Here is a 22,428-nt window from a genome sequence, read left to right on the forward strand (position 1 = left end):
ATTTCAATCAAATTAAATTGCATCAGCCACATAATTATAGCATTATTTTTTATCCAAAATTTGCTTATAAGACAGCTACTGCTAATTCCAAGTGTTCCAACAAACGACATTCTCTTCTTGTATTCAGCTCACAAACTATTGGCCTATTTCTCTCAACAGTCTAGTAAAGATGTTTATCATCACTCCTACTTTTTAGGGGAGAAAACTAAGAATCAGAACAGTAAGGGCCCTGAGTCCAACTCTCATATTCCTTTCATTACGTAGACCAAATCAAGAAATCATTACTCTAAACCCCTACAGATGAATGGTCCCAGCCCCAGACGGTATGATAGTCTATGGTACAGCTTGAAAATGTGCCCTTTTACAACTTTTTTTTCCTACAGAGATGGAGTCTGTTTCACTATGTTGCCCAGGCTGGCCTGGAACTCCTGGGCTCAAGTCTCCCGCAGCCTCAGCCTCCCAAGTATCTGGGATTACAGGTGCACGGCTCCCAGCTTGGCTATTTTTAGTAAGTCCCCAGGTGATACTGCTGCTGTGGGACCAGTTTGAGAGTCACTGGTTTATACCACTCTCTACCCTTCAGGTGGTCCTTATTTTGCACAAAATGGAGCAGACCAGTCAGATGCAGGCTGACTCATTTTTCTTCAGTATTGTTGGGACGGACCTTCCCTAAAGACTGAACTTTCCCAGGAAGTAACAAACAAGCAAATAAGGAGAAAGAAGATCTGGGATGATCTTTGGTCATCCCCACCCAGGAACAAAGAGCTATTCAACCAACACACTCTTGAGGATCCCAAGCACACAGAAACCTTCCCACAGCTGAGAGACAGCATGTGAGACATCCTCCTCCTCTCCTTAGACGTGGTCACCTCGGGCCTCAGAGGAAGTGACTAGATATGTACCTAGGCGCTAAGGTACCTGACTTCAGGCCTCTGGCATCCCTCCCCGGAATTCCAAGCACAGAACGCAAATCCGCCTGCTAGCTCCCTCTATTTCTTTCCACCATTCGCACGTGTGTTCAGACGCACCTGGGAGACCCTTCCCCACTTCCACGAAACACAGCGACCCCAGCCACCCCAACCACAACTTTCAAAACCCCAAACGCTCCGCCCCAAGGAATCCCACTTCACCTTTCACAACATACCCATTCTCCTTCGCAATCCTCTAAATCCTCATTTTCCGGCCCAAATGCCCAGTTTCAATGACATCTCTTTGTTCTCCTCATAATCACCAACTGCTATCTCCAACAAGCACGCAAGACTCAGGGACCTCCCACTCACCCACACTCAAATCTACTCCCCAAGCCCAAATGTCCTTTCCCGGACGCCCAAATGTCCTTTCCCGGACTCCCAACTGTCAGGGACACCCCCCCCCCCCCCCGCCCCACGTTCTCCACCCAAAGCCCTTCCCCCACCCCCGGCCTCGCCCCCATCCAATCCCCCAATTGCCTCTCCACTATCGCGACTGCCCCTCAACGTACCCCCTCCTTCCGGTCCCTTCCCCTTATACTCTGCTGCTGCCCAGCTCCCTCGGCCGCCCAGAGCCCCCCGCCGGTGGGCACCGCCCTCCTTACCATGAAAAGTCGGAGGACGCCGGAGTCTCCAAACCCGGACTGAAAGAGGCAGGAAACACCCAGCTCACGCGAGCCGGGGACGGAGGCGGAGTCAGGGCGGGAACTTCCGCTGCCTACACCCCCACTTCCGCCCCGCAGAGGGTCCGTGTCTAAAGCATCCGCTGTGCTCGTAGGTATGGGCTGCTTTCCTTCCAACCTCCCCGGCCAGGGTGGTTTCCAGCTGCTCTCGGCTGGATCAGGCACTTATTTTTCTCCGCTTTTTTAGCTGCCAGAGGGGGAACATGGTGCAGGGAAATTTTCCTTCCCGGGCGAAGAAACCCTACGGAACTGTCGTTTCCCAGAACTAGAGGCTTGCTTCCAAGCGGAGTTCTGAGAGTGAACACCCCGTGGCAAGATGGTGGCCGGGCTTCAGCCGCTGCCCCGGGTCTGCTCGGGGGTTTTGGGCTGAGACGGCTGCAGCTGCGGCCCCGACTCCGAGTACTGGGGCCTCGAGCAGATAAAGGTCTACAGCCTGCGGTAGCGAGTGGAAACAGGGTCGTCTGTTCTCCGGGCGGTGGGGCCAGGGACTTTGAAGGAGGTGGCTCTGGGGCCGAGTCCCTCCTGGCCAGGTCGGAGGGGCGGGTGCTGGGGGGCTGGTCTTCGTGCTCCAGGGGATCTCTCCGTTGCCCCTTCCACTTCTTCTCGGCCTTGGGGCGATAGGCCTTTACAAACGGACTCATGCTGGGCGCAAAGGATTTATTATTGTGGTTGTTGATGCCGAGGAAAGACACCGAGCCTCAGGAGTCACCCAAACTGGAGTTCTAATCCTATTCGCTCGCTGTGTGACCTTGGGTGAGTTCCCTCACCTCTCTGAGCCTAAGTTTCCTCCTCTGTAAAATGGAGTAATTAGCTGGTTTCACAGAGGGTGTTGTATACGTTTTAGTACTCTGACACTCAGCCCTGAATAAAGAAAAATTTGGTCGTAATTTGACTCCAGTTTAGCCCCACGGACAGCCTTGCATTCTCAGCTCCTCTTTGCTTTACCGTTCTGTGGATAGGAGAGCCCTGGATCTTGTCTCTTTTAATTACCAATAAATAATTGCTTTGGAGTTCGACGTGGGTTCAAATTCAGGAGGCAGCGACCTCCAACAAGTCCTGTCTCTACATTTCATTTTCCCCATGTGAAGATGGGATTGATAATAGCACCCACCTAGATAGGCTGTAGCTTTCAATAAATGATAGCTGTTATTACAGTCCAAGTCCTGTTGCCTATTCTTTAAACAAAACGTAGACGATTGAGACTTGGTAGAGCTGTTGAAAAGGTAAAGTGTCTGTACAGTATCTAACACATGCTGTACCCTTAAACGGTTGTGGTCATTAAACCTGGCGGCCCACCTCTTCCCACTGTACCAGAGGAATCCTCTTGGGCTCAGTCAGCAGTTGGCATTTATGTCGCTTTACCTTTGGAGAATACTCTCTGGACTGTTGTGTGCTTTTGTAATTCTCTATGAAGTTGGCCTCATCCAGGAGAGACTGATTTTGAGGTCTCATGGGAACATAGGGGTGAAGAGGAGTCTGAATCCTGTCTGTTAGTATTAAAAATCTTGACTCTGCCACTTACTAATGGTCTAAATTGGACTAGAGGAGATAGTAAGTGGTCTCAGTCATTAAATGAGATCACTTAGGACTTAACACCTAGTGGGGACTCAACTTATTTTCCTTTTCAAATGATGTTGGTTATCGCCAACCTCTTGTTTTCTTACCTTAGTTCTACCTATAATTCTTATTCCCCTAATTGGATTATAAGCTTCTTAAAGGACAATACAGTAAAGCTCACTCACATGCTATATGCTTTCAGATATCCCTTATTAATATTTTCCCATAATGTTAATCACAGTGTTGTGAGGACTAAATTGAGGTACAAGAAGGGTAAATGTTTCCTTTAATCCTTTTAGCAACCCTAGAATGTACGTACTATTATTATCGTTAATTTATAGGTAAGGAAACTGAGGTCTAGAGAGGATGATAAGTAGCTTGGCTAAATGACAGGTACAATCAGGACTGGAAAGAACCCAAGGGCTACTTTCTCTGATCCAAGGCTTTTTCTGCTACACACAGCCTTTTCTTTGATTCTTCATGGCATTTAGCAGAATGAGTACTTAATACTTGTTTATGTGTTTTAACTGAAATACACACTGTGCAAGTGGAGGAGATATGTAGAAAAGAATGAGAAAAACTGCAGAGCATAGGCTACTACGTGGTATAAACAGAAACCAACAAAAAACATTGCTGAGAGGATGATAATCTTAAAGATGAGATCTTATCCTGGGAGGCCCCCTGGGAGAAGTGAAAGTTTTGAGATACTGTTACAGGTACTTGGGCACAGTTTGCATGCAACTTTGTTTTTCCATCTTTTCGTGATCCCTGTGTAGCCCCTGACAATGAGGGACTGTCTACATGTTATGGAGAGAGCATATCACTGTGTGCATGGCTTAGGCCCTGCTGTTTTGCAGCTCTCAGGAGCTTGAAGCTATTACCTAGTCAAAACAACAGGGCCAGGGGTTCTACAGCTTCACGGAGAGGACTTATGAATCTTAGTGACCTCCAGGATAGGAAAAAATGTAATGAGTAAGGAATGTCAGGGTACCAGCATTATTTCCTACCTGAAGAACCTCAGTACCTATACAGATGGGAGCCTCTGCTGAATAGTGTTTTTTTTAGAAAAAATTTTTGTCTATAAAAATAATACATCAGTTAGACTTATTGACTGTGTGCTATCAGCACGCCTGTACGTACTTGATCTCATCATCTTACTTTAGTCCTCATGAACAGCCTCTAAGCTGATTAACAGATGGAGATAGACGGAGACTCTCTCCGTATGTGTCAGAGCTAGAGACTGGCTTTAGCTCTGACTCCAAAGCCTATGTACCTGTTACCGTGCTGTGCTGCTTCACCATTGTGCTTTTTGGGGAAAATTTAGAAAATAGAGACCAGTTAAGGAAAATGTCCCACAATTTCACTATCTCAAAACAACCATTTTTGCCATGTTGGTATATTTCATCTCAGTTTTGTATCGATTTGTGCACATGCATTTTTCTTTTCCATTAGGTAGTTGGGATCATATTGGTTCACAGGCAGCCCCTTTTTTTCACTTCTAAGGCATACACATTTTTCCATATCGTTAAAAATGTCAAACATAGTTTTCAATGGCTTTTTAACATTCCATCACCTGTAAGTTTTATTTTTCCTTACCAACACAGCTTTAATTCAGACAACTTCTTTGAGATTATTTTCAACCTATGCCTTTTTTTTTTTTTTTTTTTTTTTTTTGAGACAGAGTCTCACTCTGTTGCCCAGGCTAGAGTGAGTGCCGTGGCATCAGCCTAGCTCACAGCAACCTCAAACTCCTGAACTCAAGCGATCCTCCTGTCTCAGCCTCCCGAGTAGCTGGGACTACAGGCATGCGCCACCATGCCCGGCTAATTTTTTCTATATATATTTTTAGCTGTCCATATAATTTCTTTCTATTTTTAGTAGAGATGGGGTCTCGCTCTTGCTCAGGCTGGTCTCGAACTCCTGAGCTCAAACGATCCGCCCACCTCGGCCTCCCAGAGTGCTAGGATTACAGGCGTGAGCCACCACGCCCGGCCCAACCTATGCCTTTTAAACTTCTAGGACTGAGGAGATACAGTCTAAGGTTTAGACCAGACACTAAAGAGTATCCCCCAAGTGGCGTTTTTATAAAAAGCAATTGGCATTGTATTTATTACCTTTACTCAAAGGGGAAGATATGTGATACCACACCTATAAAACTTAACACTAAATCTGGAATTTTTTCTTCTGCTTCTGCCAGACATAACAAGCTCCTCTAAAGTGAGAAGCTGTCTTCAGCTGTGAGTCCTGCACAAGATCACTAATGGTTACCTGGCATTTGTGCAACACAGGCAGGTCCTCAGGTGAGCTCTCCAGACTTCCACTCCTGGGGTCAAAAGAGTGAATGGTTCAGAAGACCACTACCTTTTTCTCTCCAATCTTTTTGTTTTTTTAGAGATGGAGTCTCACTTTGTCACCCTAGTTGGAGTGCAGTGGCACAGTTATAGCTCACTGCAGCCTCCAACTGCTAAGCTCAAGCAATCCTCCCACCTCAGCCTCCCAAGTACCTGGGACTACAGACATGCACCACCACACCCAGCTAATTTTTTCTTAGTCTTTTAGAGATGGGGGTCTTGCTATGTTGCCCAGGCTGTTCTTGCACTCCTGGCCTCAGCCTCCCGAGTTGCTGGGATTGCAAGCGTGAGTCATTGCATCTGGTTCTCTCCAATCTGTTTACCCTCCCTTCTGTGGTCAGGTGGGCTCTGTTAATTTGTTTCAACAAGTACTGATGCTAGACCCACGTGTTGGCAAAGCCCTAATATTTGACAGGTGTGAATCATTTCTGAGAAGGGGCCACAGAGGTCCTTAATAACTTCATGTGGCAGGAGCCTAGCACAAACGTTTTATTCAGGATGATGTTTCAACCTGGTAAAGAGATTGTTTACCAGAAGTCTGGATTTCTGAATAATCCATTTCAGTGTTTTTGTCAGCTGGGCTGATTGTGCATTTTTCATAGAATGCTGAAGTTATCAGGCATCTAAAGAAATCAACCAAGTATGAGAGGCTCCATCGATCAGTGCTTGTGTGCTCTAGGCTGCCAGCCAAAGCCATCCCTTTGGGAAAAGACAGTTGCCAATGATTTAGATAAAAATGTGCTGTATAATTTAGTGCCTCTCTCCAGAAAAGTGTCTCTCAGTGGACAGGAGCAGTTCTGCTATAAAGTCTTCATCCGTCCTTGGCAGGATGGGAACAGTAAGGACAATGGAATAGGTTATACATAAAACCAAACACATTCAATTTAATGGCCTGTCTTGCATTCTGAATTGCGTACCTTTTGCTTTGTTCAGGTTAAATGGCCCCCCTTTTGTTTTGTGCTGGGCACAAAGTAGGCACCTGTAAATATTTATTGAGTAGATGAATAAAAATAAGGGTAGTAGTAATCATATTTCATTTTTTCCGCAAGTCCATACTTGACAAAATACAAATTAACTGCTCGATGCTGACTTCCCAAATACTGTGGAAGACTCCAGAAAATTCAGATATTTGGGAACATGTGAATCAGAGCTTTATCGGTAGGATTGATTCGTGCTTTGTTCATTTGTTACACCTGTGTGTGCCTTTCTCGTAAGAAGACAAAATTAGCCTGGGCACAGTAACTTGTGCCTATAATCCTAGCACTCTGGGACGCTGAGGTGGGAGGATCACTTAAGGCCAAGAGTTCAAGACCAGCTTGGGTAATATACTGTGAATTCATCTCCACAAAAATTTTTTTAAAAAAGATCAGCTGGGTGTGGTGGCATGCCCCTGTAGTCCCAGCTACTTGGGAGGCTGAGGCAGGAGGCTGCAGTGAGCTATGATCATGCCACTGCACTCCAGCCTGGGCGACAGAGCAAGACCCTGTCTCTAAAAAAAAGGTGTTTTTTTTTGAGACAGAGTCTCGCTCTGTCGCCCAGGCTAGAGTGAGTGCTGTGGCGTCAGCCTAGCTCACAGCAACCTCAAACTCCTGGGCTTAAGCGATCCTCCTGCCTCAGCCTCCCGAGTAGCTGGGACTACAGGCATGTGCCACCATGCCTGGCTAATTTTTTCTATATATGTATATATAGTTGGCCAGATAATTTCTTTCTATTTTTAGTAGAGACGGGGGTCTTGCTCTTGCTCAGGCTGGTCTCGAACTCCTGACCCCAAGCGATCCACCTGCCTCGGCCTCCCAGAGTGCTAGGATTACAGGCGTGAGCCACCGCGCCCGGCCTAAAAAAAAGGTTTTTAAATTTCTTTTAAAAAGACGTAATTATGTAATACAGGATATAACATCCCCGGTCTTGGTGAGTTATATGAAAGGAGCCAGTAGGAAGTTGAGACTTGGGCCAGGAGAGCTGTTAGCACCTTGGAGGGTGCAGGAGGGTCCTTAGTATCTCTCTGCTGCTACCCAGGCCCCTGCCCACGCTTTGCTCTTGGGCCCCTTTCTATGTGTGATTTTCATACAACGATCTGCAAAGGCTACTCACCCGTTGTCATTGCAGGGTTTGTGCAAGTTTGCAAACATGTTCACCGTATCTCAGACGTCGAGAGCGTGGTTCATCGATAGGGCCCGGCAGGCGCGAGAAGAAAGGCTCGTGCAAAAGGAGCGGGAGCGGGCAGCTCTGGAGATTCAGGCCCACGTCCGGAGTTTCCTCTGTCGGAGGCGACTGCAGAGAGACGTCAGGTGGGTGCCGGGATCTCCCCAGCGCGTTTTTCTCTAGCTCCCAATTAATAGAAAACAGATTTTTCTCTTAGAGGGCTTGAAAAGCTTTCCAGGTGCTACAAGTTCTTAATTAACAATGTCTTTTTTTTTTTTTTTTTTTTACCTTTCCCTCCCTAGGAGAGAGATTGATGAGTTTTTTAAAACAGATGATTCTGGGTCCAATAAAAGAAGCGCACTTTGTATTTTTAAGATTGCCAGGAAACTGCTGTTTTTATTCAAAATGAAAGAGGATAATGAGGTAAAATAATAACAACATACATAGTACATCCATCTGCCAGGTCTTTTTGTAAGTATTTTATAAATATTAACTCATTTTGTTCTTATAGCAATTCTATGAGGTAGGTACTGTCACCCCCACGTCTGTCCCTTTTGTTTTCTTGGGACGGATTGTGGAGGGATTATGCCCAGTGCTTCTGAGAATCTTTTCACATTGCCCATTACAAGTACGAGTTGGACTCAGGTGCATACAAGAGCCAGGCAGGTTAGGGGAATGAGTGAAAGAAGCTGTCTATGGGACAAAACAAAATACAACATATGAATCATAATAAACGGTAACTGACATACACCAATGGTGAGGACATCAAGGGGAGTGACAGGGTCTGTGGGTCGCCCCATCCAAAGGGAGCAGCGGCTACTTGGTCCCAGCTGGTGGTGGACCCATACTCTGATTTTTAAAAAAATTTTTTAAAGAGATGCTGGAGATCTGGGTCGTTATGGTCCATGTTCTAATTTGTAAAAGTTGGCGACTCATTTGAAATTTGCTTTCTATCTTGCAAACCAAACCAAACCAAACATGCCAGTGTGCACCTCTGGGATTAGAATGATCAGTCTGGAAAATACAATTCCAGGAAAGCTAGTTATCTGTCATAGCATAAACCATACCACTGAGGCGTGTCTCCACGTTGCCAGCTGTTATACGTTTGTTATCGCTCAGCCTCACACGGTGCCAACCCTCTCCCAGGCACTGGGGCTCCGGAAGGAAACCAGATAGGCAAGGTCTCTATCCTCATGGAGCTCTCAGCCCAGCGGGAGAGGGAGGGGTGTGCAGGCGGTGAATATCTGGATGAGGACGTAGCTGAGGACAGACAGTTTGGGGGAAGTGACCCTCATCGTACAGAGGAGGAAACTGCAGCTCAGTGTGGTAGGGCCACCGGTATCACGCTGCTTTTAAGGGTGGATCCAGGACTGGTATAGCCAAAATGTAAACCTGTTTTCTAGTTTCCAGTTTTCTTCCTTTTGCCATTTCGGGGTAAACGCGATGATACAGCAGTCTGGCTGATGTCAGTGAGACAAAAGTCAGTATCTGTGGCGCTTGCAAAATGGCCAAGAGAGGAGCACAGTTTAGGAGACAGCAGCTAGACAGCAGGAATCCAAGCCCAGTGTGCCAGATTGATTTTACTTTTCATAAGAAGCCCCAATCTGGACTTTTATGTGAAATACGCCAATTTCTAAAACGTATCTGTAGGGTTCATCCAGCCTGTGGGCCCCCAGTTTGAGAACCCTTCTTTCGCCTTTCTGATGCTCAGTTTCCACGTCTGTAAGAAGGCATTGAATATGATCGTGCGTGAATCACCTGGCATAATCCCTGCACTCGCCAGGTGCCCACGGAATGTTTGCTCCCTTCCCTTCCCCACTGTCAGATGAGTTGCTGGAACTTATAACCCCCATTCTGTCTCTTCGTAGAGATTGGAAAAGTTGTGCCGCAGCATCCTGAGCAGCATGGATGCTGAGAACGAACCTAAGGTGAGTGGGACGGGAGCTGGAAGGTCCCCCACAAGCTCTTAACAGCCGGCCTATCGGGCTCTGAAAGTTCCTGTTGGATGTCAGGACTCATTTATACATATGTAATGGGTGGAAAGCATTAACACAGTACAGATGGTTCCTTAGTCTCCTGATCCAGGAGGCTGTGTTCTGCTCCTGCCTCTCACACAGGATGGTAAATTCCCTTGCTAGGCTGTTTTACCTTTGGGCTTAGTATTAAGCCTTGTTTGCTGCGTATTCATCCCTTCATCCCACTGCCTTACCTGGCGCTGGACCGAGCTCATAAGCCCAGTTCCAGGAGTTAGGGCATATACAGTGTGCTCTACCTGCCCATGACCTTCTCCTTTTTCCCACTGCAGGTGTGGTATGTGTCCCTGGCTCTTTCTAAGGATCTCACCTTCCTGTGGATCAAACAGATCAAGGCCATTCTATGGTATTGCTGTGAGCTTCTTGAGCAGCTCAAGGTAAAAAAAAAAAAAAATAGGTGTATATATATATATATATTTCTTTCTCATCTGGGGCCTTTAGTCTATATTTCCAGAGTCTCTGTCATTCCCTGATAGGCTCACAGGTTATACCTTTGGAGATCTATCAGTCAGAGTCTGGCAAAGAGCCCTTGTTCTGAGAGAGAGGAAGTTTGATGCTGTTTTGAGTATGAGCCCTTCCTTGGTGTGCAACATGTTGAACACGGACTGCACTTGCCGCAGCCTCCGTGCTAGGGAATCTGTCGTCTTCCTTCCCGTTTATTTGATGTACTGAACACTTTATGGTCGGTACTAGTCAGGCTTCTTGTTACACATACAGAAACCCAGCGTGACCACAGCTAGTCACACGTACAGGCTAAGCAAGACTGAGAACATTTTATCATAGAATATGTTGTGTAACGTGGCATCTGGGGATGACTAGAGCCGGGGGCTTCTCCATTCTTCCTCATTCTTTTCTGTCGTGTCTGCTCCCTTTTGGGGTCACCTTGTCCTCCCCTACTGTAATTGTGGCAGCCAACAGTTCTGAGCTCACATTCTTACTCTGTCTTGACAAAAGAGAAAAGGGAAATCCCCCTCTTTAATTCAAAAATCCAGGAGCGTTCTTAAAGGCCCGATGGAATCCTGGGCTCATCTCTGAACCATTACGGTGGCGAGAGGGTTGGGATACTGACACTGGTCCAGGCTCGTCCTGTGCCCGCCCTGTGTTCTGAGAAGACAGACAAAGGTGGGAGCAGACACAAACAGCAGCCACTTGCACTTTGCACATAGGGAGGGACAGGGTTCAGGGACGGAGGCTTGGCAAGGACCGAGGTAGCAGCTGAGTGATGGAGGGAATGACCCCCAGAGCCCCCAGCAATCCAGTCCCAGCCATTCCTCGTGGGGTGCTCATGAATGGCTCTTGGCCACGACCCAGCCACGGCAGCCAGCCAGCGACAGGCCACGGCTGACTTGTCAGGTGAGGGTTATGGCTCAGAGCAGTGGTCTCTACACCTGTGCCTGGGAGCCCTGGGATTCTACCAAAGTGCTTTAGGGCCAAGCGGACAGGTTATCCCCCTACCTTAACTAGAGCCAGACCGGTCCTGTTTTATCTGATTTCTGTATCTATATTCCACAACAGATTTCTCTTTGAGAAGAGGCTCTTCTATTTTGAAAAAATAAAAAAAAAAATTTATGTGGAGAAACAGACATTAGGAGAAAAGAGCACTGGATCTGGAGCAAGGAATATCTGAAATTTAGTGCTAATTTTGCTGCTGATTTCCCACGCAGCCTTGAACAAGTCACTTCCCCTCTCTTGTTCTCTGTGAGCTTAGGGGTTTAAACTCAGTGGTCTCCAGGGTTCCTTCCAGGTGCACATGCTGTAGGGTCTCTGAGCCTAGAAAGCAGTCAGGCCTTTTGCCCAACTAACTCTTGCAAAACAATCATAATTATAACATGAACTACCATAATTATAACAAAAGCCAACATTACGTGGAGTTATCTGTGTGCCAGGTCCTGTTCTTGGTGCTTCGTATGCATTAATCTGTTCCTCATGACAATCCTTTGAGGAAAGCAATGTTACTATTCCTGGTCAACAGATAGGGAAACCAAGGCACAGAGAGGTTAAGAAACTTGCCCAAGATCACACAGCTAGTAAGTGGTGAAGCCAGAAGTCTGAGCCCACTTGCATTTCTGCTCTGTTTGCTGCAGAGTTCAGATACACAGACACATGTACATACAGCGTGCCGGCCCTGGTCATCTTGTTTTCCGAGAATTCTTGATTCTCCCTTCCCAGGAGTATTTGATTCCATGGTCAAGTAGTGGCATCCCAAAATTCTTATCTTTTAACTCCTAAAGTGATCATTCCCTGAGGAAAAAAAAAGATAAAGAATCATATTTCTGACTCATTGATTCCAGTCTGAGTGCACTTAGGAACGGTTGGAAAATGGATGCTTCACTATCTGAATCAGAGGACGTCTGTGTTAATGAACTCTCTTACTGTTTCCAGCCTGAAATCTTACAAGACTCCCGACTCATCACACTGTACCTCACGATGCTTGTCACTTTCACAGACACTTCAACATGGAAAATTCTCCGGGGAAAAGGTCTGTGGGACTTGTCTTAAAATCTTTCCTAACTGGCATTTCATAGAGAGCTTGGGGGACCTTCACTCCTTTTTTTTTTTTTTTTTTGAAACGGATTCTCGCTTTTGTTGCCCGGGCTAGAGTGCAGTGGTGTCATCATAGCTCGCTGCAACCTCAAACTCCTGGGCTCAAGTGGTCCATCCTCCTGCCTCAGCCTCCCAAGTAGCTGGGACTACAGCCATGCACCACCACGCCCAGCTAATTTTTTTTTTTATTTTTAATAGAGACAGGGTCTCACTCTTACTCAGGCTGGTGTTGAACTCCTGAGCCCAAGCAATCCTCCCACCTCGGCCTCCTAGAGTGCTAGGATTACAGGTGTGAGCTACGGCACCTGGCCACCTTTTCTCCTTCATAAAAAGCACTTTTGCCACCACAAACCTCAGGGAAGGCCCTGAGACAGACAGATGAAGATGTCTTGAGCACATCCCATCAGACTGCATTGTATTCTCCAGAATACATCCAATATCATGTGTTACATTTTCCCCTTCTTTGAATTTACGTTTAAAGGCATGGTTCTGCTCTCTGTTTTTTATAGCTCCCAGAGTGCCTCAGCCTCCGAGTGATAACATTCACTTAGGCCATGCCATTTCATTTGGAAAAATCATTAGGTAGCAAATAATTCTATTTTGCCCATAAAATTTGCATTGTGAAGCTGCCTCCTTCCCTGAAAAGCGTCCTTGACCTTATGTGTTTCATACAGTCATTTCATTCATTCATCAAATAGCTACTATGTGCCAGGCACCATGCTCGGCACTGGAGGTGCAGTGATGAGCAAAACAGAAAAGTCACTCCCTTCCTCACAGAACTTAGAGTCTGCTGGGGGAAACAAACATTAGATGGAAGTCACTTGTATATATATTAATATAAAATGACATTATTGTGGTCAGTGCTCAGAAGGAAGAATACAAGAGAAACGATACAGTTCAGTGGGATGGCGGAGGCTTTCCTGAAGAAGTGAAGTCTGAACTAAGAGCTAGAGAGAGTTAGAGTTCACAGAGCGAAGAGGAAGGATGAAACTGTGACAGGGGAAACTGCATGTGCCAAGGCTCCAGGTCAGCGAGAAAGATTTATTTTAGGCATTATTCTGGACTCTGAAAGTTGCTGAGTTCCAGGCCCTGCCAGGAAGCTCATGTCCCGGTGGGGAGAGAGGCAACCACAGAGAGCAGAAAGTTCCAGGCTCTAGGAGGGAGTTAGAAAGGTGCTGTAGGAGCCAGAGGCCAGGGGAACAGTAGGACCCATCACCCGAGAGACAACACCTGAGCCAGGCCTTCCAGGAGAGAGAATTCCAGATAGGCAGAACCTCCTGGTACTCTGGTTCTAGACCTAAGGGAAAAGGAAGGCAAGCCAGGGAGTATCTCATTTTCTTGCCGCCTTGGGCCTGAGATGTCATTTTCTGTCCCACATGAACAGGTCACATTATGGCAAGAAATTTTTTTCTCAAACTCTTTTCTTCATTTAGGTGAGAATCTTCGACCAGCCATGAACCACATTTGTGCAAACATCATGGGACATCTCAACCAGCGTGGATTTTATTCTGTGATGCAGGTCTGTGACCCAATTCCCCAATATGTGACCTCCCCACTCTCCAACACCTGAACTTGGATTTTTGCATTTGGTTTCGGCATATCTGGTGACCCCCTCCCTGAAACACTTTTCCCAGGAAGTGTTTGATCTCAGTGTCCTCTCCTCCCTCCCCATGGCTGGGGTCAGTTATGGGTCAGGTAAAGGAGGACAGTGGCACTGGGATCCCTCTAACGCTCTGCAGCTTTGACTATAAGGGTAATCCAGTCTCTAGAAATTTAAACTGGGGGAGGAGGCCTCAGGGCTTGTTCCCTCAGGTTCCTTCTTGGCTAGTGTTCTAGCTCTGTGTCCTAAAACAGCCTCTGTCCATTCTGCATTTTACTGTGGCCACTTCGTACCTCCAGGAAATTGTCAGAAGCCTAATTGCTATTTAAAAGTGCAGTCGTGCCACATAATGACATTTCCATCAGTGACGGACCACATATGCAACGGTGGTCCCTTAACGTTATCATACCATATTTTTACTGTGCCTTTTCTATGTTTAGATATGTTTAGGTACACAAATGCTTTCCACTGCATTATAATTGCATGCAGTATTCGGTGCGGCAACATGCTGAATAGGTTTTTAGCTTAGCAATAGGTCACACCGTGTAGCCTAGGTGTGTTGTGGGCTATACCGTCGAGGTTTATGTAGGACGCTCCATGATGTTTGCACAGTGACAAGAACCACCTAACAATGCATTTCTCAGAACATACCCCTGTTGTTCAGTGATACGTGACTGTGGAATTCTTGAGTTTGAGAAGTAATTTTTTTTTTTGCAAGCAAGCAAAGTGCCAAAGTTTATTAAAGCGTGGTACATGGTACATTCCAGAGAAGGAATGGGTCAAGCTCCAGCGTGAAGGAGACTGAGAAGCAATCTTGAGTTAGCCCTTCTTTCTACCTGGCATCGTGAGGGCCACTTTCTGATTGGGTTTCATTTTCCCCTGTGAGGTGGCGCGATGGCAAAAGGTGGCATCGTCAACAGTTTCTCTCAGCAGAGGGAGCGTCTACTTGACACTGTCACTGGCCTGCTCCTAAAATAATATGGTATCTTGAAGTTTGAAGTCTGTTCTTTTTATTAGCTGTTAATTTTTTTGTTAATAACTTTATTATTTAAAAATTTTAACATAATATTTAAAATAGGAAGAGAATGGTAGGATGAACCTCCATACCCAATATGTTTTGTCCTTTCCTTTTTAAAAACATTCCAATACATGGCCGGGTGCAGTGGCTCACGCCTGTAATCCTAGCACTCTGGGAGGCCGAGGCGGGTGGATCGCTCGAGGTCAGGAGTTCGAGACCAGCCTGAGCAAGAGCGAGACCCCGTCTCCACTAAAAATAGAAAGAAATTATCTGGCCAATTAAAATATATATAGAAAAAATTAGCCGGGCATGGTGGCACATGCGTGTAGTCCCAGCTACTCGGGAGGCTGAGGCAGTAGGATTGCTTAAACCCAGGAGTTTGAGGTTGCTGTGAGCTAGGCTGACGCCACGGCACTCACTCTAGCCAGGGCAACAAAGCGACACTCTGTCTCAAAAAAAAAAAAAAAAGAAAAATTCCAATACACTTTTTTTACCTGAAGCACTCATTTTACTTTTTTTGCTTCTTTTTTATGTACAAATGAATATAAAGTTGGTGTCAGCCCCTGACCAGTTCAAATGTTCTTTTCAGGTATTGTTGACCCGTGGCCTGGCAAGACCCCGTCCTTGTCTGTCCAAAGGCACTTTAACGGCGGCCTTTTCTCTGGCATTGCGGTAAGAAAGCACAGGCGAGGTGTTGGCATGTTTCTGAGTGCTTCCTAGTCTTGGTTTTCCTTTCTCTTTTACTGGCATCAGGTGTGGACTTGCCCATTTTGTCAGAATTTACAGGAAGTATTGTTCTTAGTGAAAGTGACGCATTTGTGACTGCTCCAACGTCTCCTTAGTCCTCAGCCTGTAACCTTGAATATTTTTGCAGTGTGATCTGTGGCATGACGCTATTTAAAAGGAATTACTTTCATTCTGGCAGTGGCCAAGATGCAATCATTTTTCTTTTAGAGGTTTTAATTGATAAAATAAAGGGCACTTAAGAGCTGGAGGAGGCCCAGCAAAGGGCAGGGTAAAAGGATTAAGGGAATAGTGTTATAAGCACAGGCGTAAAGTGTTAGACTATGGAGGCTTCCCGAGGATGTGATATTTGCCTTCACTTAGTGTGGAGAAATAAAGTACATAAGAAGCTAAATATTTCCTTGTAGAAATTGTACCTGTAATTCTGAGAACTGCCAAATATAAAAAACTGTGCTTGTTAATGGGTCCAGAACATTCTTAAACTGTTGAGGGGAACACTGACCTGGGGAGATGTTAGTAAGAGCTCCTAGCAGAGGCGGTGTCATGGTCAAACCAGCTTGGTAAAAGCTGCCTGCTCTGCCCTCTTCTGCTAATCCACAGTGCACTCTGGGGCTGAAAGCTCTGAGAAGTCCTGCAGTGGTAGCAAGACCCTTGGGTTTGTTTAACCCAATGTTGGTCTAAACATATCTGGGAATGGAATAACCCTGCCTTGTTTTTGGATGGTGGAGCATGTCTTTTAATAGTCCACGGAACTGTTTTCCGTGGAATACCTGTTCAGAAGGTGATGGTCTAGAGCATGGTTTGGCAAACTTTTTCTGTAAAGGGCCAAATAATAAACATTTTCAGCTCTGTGGCCCACACAGCCTGTCTCACAACTGCTCTGCCATTGTGCCCTGAAAGCAATCACAGACAGCACATGAACAAGTGAGCATGGCTGTGTTCCAGTAAAATTTTATTTGCAAAAAGAGACAGTGGACCAAATTTGGGCCCCTGGTCTAGACTGTGCTTTCGAATAACCAGTAGCCACAGTTGTTAACACAGGCACTGATATTTTGAGCATTTCAGCCTTATAAAATGTTCTTGTCCCAAAATGGTACTCTTAGAAGTGAAAGTTTATGATATGAATTCTGGTAGCCTAAATGCCAGCACCACAGCTGCTCATTGGTATTGGAGCACATCTGCTGGAAGAAATCATTTTCCCCCCCATAAGTTATTCTCAGGATCTTTTTTTTCCTGCATGGCTTCTGGTTTTTTTAAATAACATCTTTATTGGAATATAAGTAACATCTATACATTTCAGTCATTTAACATGTACGGTTTGGTGGTGTTTGGTGTATTCAGAGTTGTGCAGCCATCATCACTATCTAATTCCAGAACATTTTCATCAGCCTAAAAAGAAACTTTGTACCTATTGGCAATCACTCTGCTTTCCCCTCTCCCCAAAACCCCCGGCAATAACTGATTTACTTTCTATCTCTTTGGATTTTCCTTTTCTGGACATTTCACATAAATGGAATCATGTAATGTGGTTTTTTTGATACTGGCTCTTTGCACTTTGCATAATGCATTTGTGGTCCATGCATGTTGTAGCATGAATCAGTATTTCATTGTTTTTTATGGCCAAATAATATTCCATTGTATGGGTATACCACATTTGAGTTGTTTCTACTTTTTGTTATGAATAGTGTTGCTGTGATCATTTATGTACAAGTTTTGGTGTGAACATATGTTTTCATTTCTCTTGGGTATAGTCCTTGGAGTAGAATTGCTGGGTCATGTGGTAACTCTAACATTTTGAAGAATTGCCAAACTATTTCCCAAAGTGCCTGCACTATTTTGTATTCCCACCAGAAATGTATGAACTTCCAACTTCTCTGCATCCTTGCCAACACTTCTTAAGTCTTTTTGATTATAGCCATCCTAGGATTTGTAATTCTCTGGTGACTAATAATGTTGACCATATTTTCATGTGTTTATTAACCATTTGTATATCTTCTCTGGAGAAATGTCTATTTAGATCCCTTGCCCATTTTTTCATTGGGTTCTTTGTGTTTTATTATTGAGTTGTATGAGTTCTTTGTATGTTCTGGATACAAGTCCCTCATCGGATATATGAGTTGCAAATATTTCCTCCCATTCTGTGAGTTGTCTTTTCACTTTCTCGGTGGTATCTTTTGAATCACAAAAGTTTTTAATTTTGATGAAGTACAATTTATCTGTTTTTCCTTTTGTCACTTGTGCTTTTAGTGTAATATCTAAGAAATCATTGCCTGACCTAAGGTCACAAATATTTACTCTTTTGTTTTCTTCTAAGAATTTTATGGTTTTAGTTAAAAAGCTAACATTTAGGCCTGTGATCCGTTTTGAGTTAACTTTTGTGTATGGTGTGAGATAGAGATCATTATCTTATTTTAATGTTTATCTTTTCCTGATTATGGAAGTAATACATGCTTATTATAGAAAACCAAGATAAAGCAGAAAAGTATAAGGAAGAAGAAAATTTATCAGAGATACATTGAGTGGTTGCCAAACTATTTTCCAAAGTGCCTGCACCATTTTACAGTGGTGTACAGATACATCTCAGTGATATATTGTTAACATTTTTTAATGTCTTCCCAGTATTTTCTGAAATTTTATGTAGCTGGATGTGGTGGCTCATACCTGTAATCCCAGCGCTTGGGGAGACCAGGTGTTTGAGACCACCTTGGGCAACATAGTGAGACCCTCGTCTACGTAAAAACTTTTTAAAAATTAGCGGGGCATGGTGGCGTGTATGCCTGTAGTCCTAGCTGCCCAAGAGCCTAAGGCAGGAGTATTACTTGAGCCCAGGAGTTCGAGGCTGCAGTGAGCTGTGATTTTGCCCACGGTACCCCAGCCTGGGTGACCCTGTCTCAAAAAAAAAAAAAAAAAATTTATACGTATTTATGTTCATGTATATATTTTTAAATGTTAATATCATACTACGTACATTTTTAGATAGAGTGCTTGTGAGTTATTGGTGAGTTACCACAGAGTGAACATACCTGGGTAAGCACTACCCAATTGAGAAATCGATCGTACCAGTACTCCAGAAGCCCCCTTTTTTCCTCCCTCCCCATCACAAGCCCCTTCCTACTCTCCCAGGCATACAGTTTTCTATCATGCCTTTTTTTTTTTAAGAGTATTATAACATGAGCATTTTCTCATGTCAATAAAACTACAAAACTGATTTTTCATAGCTGCACAGTCTTGTATCATATGACTGTACTGTCACTGACTTAACCGTTTCCCTATGATACATCCCCATTTTCAGCCTTTAGTTTTCCTAGACGTCTTGTGAAGCATAATTTCTCGGGATTTGAGAGTATTGATAGGGTCATTCTTTTGTTCCGGGTGCACACGAAGGAAGACCCGTCTGAACAAGCTCCTCTCTCTGTGTCTAGCCCTGTGATTGCTGCACAATTTTCAGACAATCTGCTTCGGCCGTTCCTCATCCACGTCGTGTCTGTTCCTGCTCTTGTGACTCATCTCAGCACAGTGACCCCCGAGGTAAGCGGGCTCTGTGAGTTCCCCCAAAACCACCCATTCTGTTTTTGCTTTTCTTTTTTAGAAATCAGAAAGTAAAATGTTTTCTCTGCTAATTCCCCACCCCTTCTCCTGATTTTTCTTCTGAACAAATTAGTAGCCCAAAGGAGCAGGTTCTCGTCTTTGTCCGTTTTCCTCTTGGGGATCGGTAGCCTGTTCTGCATCAGTAGGGAGTGATCTGCAAGTGACCAAGGTCACACTGTAGCAGGAGACTCTTCCCGTCAGTTTCTGCTTTAACAGTCTGCAATTGTTTGCAGCGCCTCGCTATTTTAGAATCTCATGATATACTTCGTAAATTCATCATATTTTTAAGAGACGAAGACCGATGCCGTGACATATGTGAAAGTTTGGAAGGATGTCATACACTCTGTCTAATGGGTGAGTGTCCGTGGCTGGAATGTGGTCGTGTCCTGGCCATGAGGGAAAGCCCGAGTGTTTTGCTTTACACTCTTCTAGAGATCGCAAGTTGTTTTAAGTTACAACTGCAAGTGCTTACATTAAAAAAAAAAAAAGTATCCAAAGAGTTAAAATAGACATGTAAGTTAAAAATCACATTGAAAATATACCAGGCTGGCAAGCTAGTTAAGTGACTATAAATGAACATTGGATTTTAGCCCTTAGCTTCCTGGCAGCCTAGGAAAAAAATGAAAGTGTGGTGAGTTACCTGGCTAATTCTCTTCTCAAGGGAGAAGGGAGGGACTAGTTGGGTGGGGCTTAGAGCAGAGTAGCGCCTGCTTTGCCTATTGTATAGTGTCTTTATTGTAGGGGAAGAGAGGGTTTGTGGACACAAGCATTTGGAAAAAGTGGAGGCACATAATTCTCATTGCCTGTTAGGAAGAAATTTATTTTAGAAAGAAAAAGCTTCTTGGGGCTAAATTTTAAGAGGAATTTATGGTAAGAGTCTTCACACACAGGATATTAAATAACTTTGGTTAACGCTGAATAACAGTGATTTCCAGGACATTCAGATATTCTTCAAAAGGTCATTTCTTATGTTGACCCTTCTTTTTTTTTTTTTTTTTTTTTTTTTGAGAAAGAGTCTCACTCTGTTGCCCAGGCTGGAGCGCCATGGCGTCAGCCCAGCTCACAGCAACCTCAAACTCCTAGGCTCAAGCGATCCTCCTGCCTCAGCCTCCCAAGTAGCTGGGATTACAGGCATGCACCACAATGCCTGGCTAATTTTTTTCTATTTTTAGTTTCCCAGCTAATTTCTTTCTATTTTTACTGGAGACGGGGGTCTCACTCTAGCTCAGGCTAGTCTCGAACTCCTGACCTCAAGCGATCCTCCCCCCTCGGCCCCTCAGAGTGCTAGGATTGATTACAGGCGTGACCCACCATACCTGGCTGACCCTTGATTTTTAAATATCAACATAATATTGAACTGTAATGCTAACTAAATGTCACATACCTCTGTGTGCCTGACATTTGATGTGTTAATTCACATAATCACATGAGAGTGGGGACCAGTATTCTAATCTTATGGATGAGGAAACAAATTTGAGAGGTGGGTTGAGGGCCATGGTGCAGGTTGTCTGTGGCACAACCAGGATTTGAAGTCAGGTCGGCCTGTTTCTTACCCTGCGCCACATGGCAGCCTCTGGCCCCAAAGGTGCACGTGGAATTTCTTCCCGCTCATACGACGTGGCTGCCTGAGCTCCAGGCAGACAGCAGGGCTGGGAGGCGCGAAGCGTGTCTGTCTGGGCCCATGACACTCGGCCTTCTCTCCTCACAGGCAACCTCCTACACTTGGGCTCCCTCAGCCCCAGAGTGTTAGAGGAGGAGATGGATGGGTTTGTGCGTTTGCTCACCCAGATGCTGTGCTACTGTCAAAAGTATGTGTCCCAGAAGAAGTCCAACCTGACACACTGGCACCCTGTCCTCGGCTGGTTCTCCCAATCTGTGGATTATGGGTGAGTCCTGGAGACGAGTCACCGTCTTTCCTGCTGCTTCCTGCCTCTCTGCTCACTGTCTCCCCTTCCTTCTTTCTTCCTGCTTCTGTTGTTCTATTTCTTATCACAAAAATAATGTGTTCATTATATATACATAAGGCCAAAAGAGAATGAAAACCAGCCCATAATCCTCCTACCCAAAGATAAACCGAGTGAATGTCCTTTTAGTCTTTTTCTATATAGAATATCAATCATTTTTTACAAAATTGAAATCATATTATTTTGTATTTTATTCTTCTCATTGAATTGTCAGCCTTGTCTATGGATATTTTTTCTTCTTTACTATCACTTTTATCGATTGACCAGACTGCCTTGTTCAGAAATGCCAAAACAAGACAAATGAGTCAAAGGGAATAGAAGTCACCCCAGATCCTTTTTAAGAGGTAGAGAATAAATGAAGACAATTTGAATTACGAATCAAACACATGAGAACCACAAGCCTGGAAGAACAGAGTTCAAGCGAGGCAGCGGCACAGATTTGAAATGTGCACCCGAGGCTGAACGACGCGGCCTCTGGACTTAGAGCAGCTGCGATGCCCAGCTGTGTTCTGGTTCAGGTGTCTGCCTGGCAGGTGCCGTCGAGGCAGAAAACTGAAAGCCAGGGAAGGAAATCCCTGCACGTGTTCCTTTTTCCTTTGTATCTGAGTGACATCTTTGGGTCCTCGCCAATTAAAAGACCCATTGCCAGAGGATGAGCCGCCCAGTGTGACGCCCCAGCCTGAAGAGGATGGGGTGCTCTGGGAGGCAGGGTGAAGCAGAAAGCACCTTAGCGGACAGCCCGGGCTCAGCCCCACTGCCTCCTCTTCCAGGCACTTTGGACAACTCGCCTCACCTCGCTTTCCTTGTCTGAAGTGTGGGGACGATTTCCATGGTCCTCCGGCAGGGTTGCCTTGACGGACTGAGTGAGATGACGCACGCAGGGGCCTAGGAGCAGGCCTGGCCATGCCCGGCGGTGCTGGCTGTTACCACGTGAAGATTGACGTGGGTTCCAGTGTAGGGTCTTGAGCAGGAGGGGCACGATGGCAGATTTCAAGAACGTGCGTGGCTCTGGGGCACAGTGTGGACTGGAGAGAGAAGCCGCCGGAGGCAGGGAAACACTGAGGGAGCTGTCGAGCCTTCTAGATGTGGGGGCCACACCTGCAGGCCGGCTGTGAGGTAGCTTTAGTCGACAGGGTGACTGGTGTCTCTGAGAAGACTGTTATGAGAGGGGGACCTGGGAGAGCAGGAACACTGTTGGCAGACAGGGTAGAGTCTGTGCCTTCAATATACCAGACC

The 22,428-nt window shown here is 45.3% G+C and overlaps 2 protein-coding genes across 5 annotated transcripts in view; one reads left to right on the forward strand and one right to left on the reverse strand.

The window, feature by feature from the left end:
* The window catches only part of KCTD10 (potassium channel tetramerization domain containing 10), a 28,799-nt gene extending 27,176 nt beyond the window's left edge, over window positions 1–1,623 (reverse strand). For both annotated transcript variants that reach the window (XM_069497532.1, XM_069497531.1), the window contains exon 1: window positions 1,574–1,623. In XM_069497532.1, the coding sequence (XP_069353633.1) occupies window positions 1,574–1,576 (3 nt within the window). In that variant the 5' untranslated portion in view covers window positions 1,577–1,623. The remainder of the gene's footprint in view (window positions 1–1,573) is intronic.
* Window positions 1,624–1,950: 327 nt separating this feature from the next.
* Window positions 1,951–22,428, forward strand: part of UBE3B (ubiquitin protein ligase E3B) — a 48,529-nt gene continuing 28,051 nt past the window's right edge. Inside the window, exons 1-13 of one of the 3 annotated variants that reach the window (XM_069497394.1) lie at window positions 1,951–2,404; window positions 4,274–4,278; window positions 5,408–5,508; window positions 7,666–7,847; window positions 8,004–8,124; window positions 9,570–9,629; window positions 10,007–10,111; window positions 12,117–12,213; window positions 13,712–13,797; window positions 15,486–15,568; window positions 19,063–19,168; window positions 19,462–19,582; window positions 20,937–21,114. In XM_069497394.1, the coding sequence (XP_069353495.1) occupies window positions 7,687–7,847; window positions 8,004–8,124; window positions 9,570–9,629; window positions 10,007–10,111; window positions 12,117–12,213; window positions 13,712–13,797; window positions 15,486–15,568; window positions 19,063–19,168; window positions 19,462–19,582; window positions 20,937–21,114 (1,118 nt within the window). In that variant the 5' untranslated portion in view covers window positions 1,951–2,404; window positions 4,274–4,278; window positions 5,408–5,508; window positions 7,666–7,686. Of the gene's footprint in view, window positions 2,405–4,273; window positions 4,279–5,405; window positions 5,509–7,665; window positions 7,848–8,003; window positions 8,125–9,569; window positions 9,630–10,006; window positions 10,112–12,116; window positions 12,214–13,711; window positions 13,798–15,485; window positions 15,569–19,062; window positions 19,169–19,461; window positions 19,583–20,936; window positions 21,115–22,428 lie in introns of all 3 variants that reach the window. The other 2 variants (XM_069497395.1, XM_069497392.1) reach the window with 2 other exon arrangements.

Source organism: Eulemur rufifrons, chromosome 21 (genome assembly GCF_041146395.1).
Source record: "Eulemur rufifrons isolate Redbay chromosome 21, OSU_ERuf_1, whole genome shotgun sequence".
In the NCBI taxonomy this organism is placed as follows: Eukaryota; Metazoa; Chordata; class Mammalia; order Primates; family Lemuridae; genus Eulemur; species Eulemur rufifrons.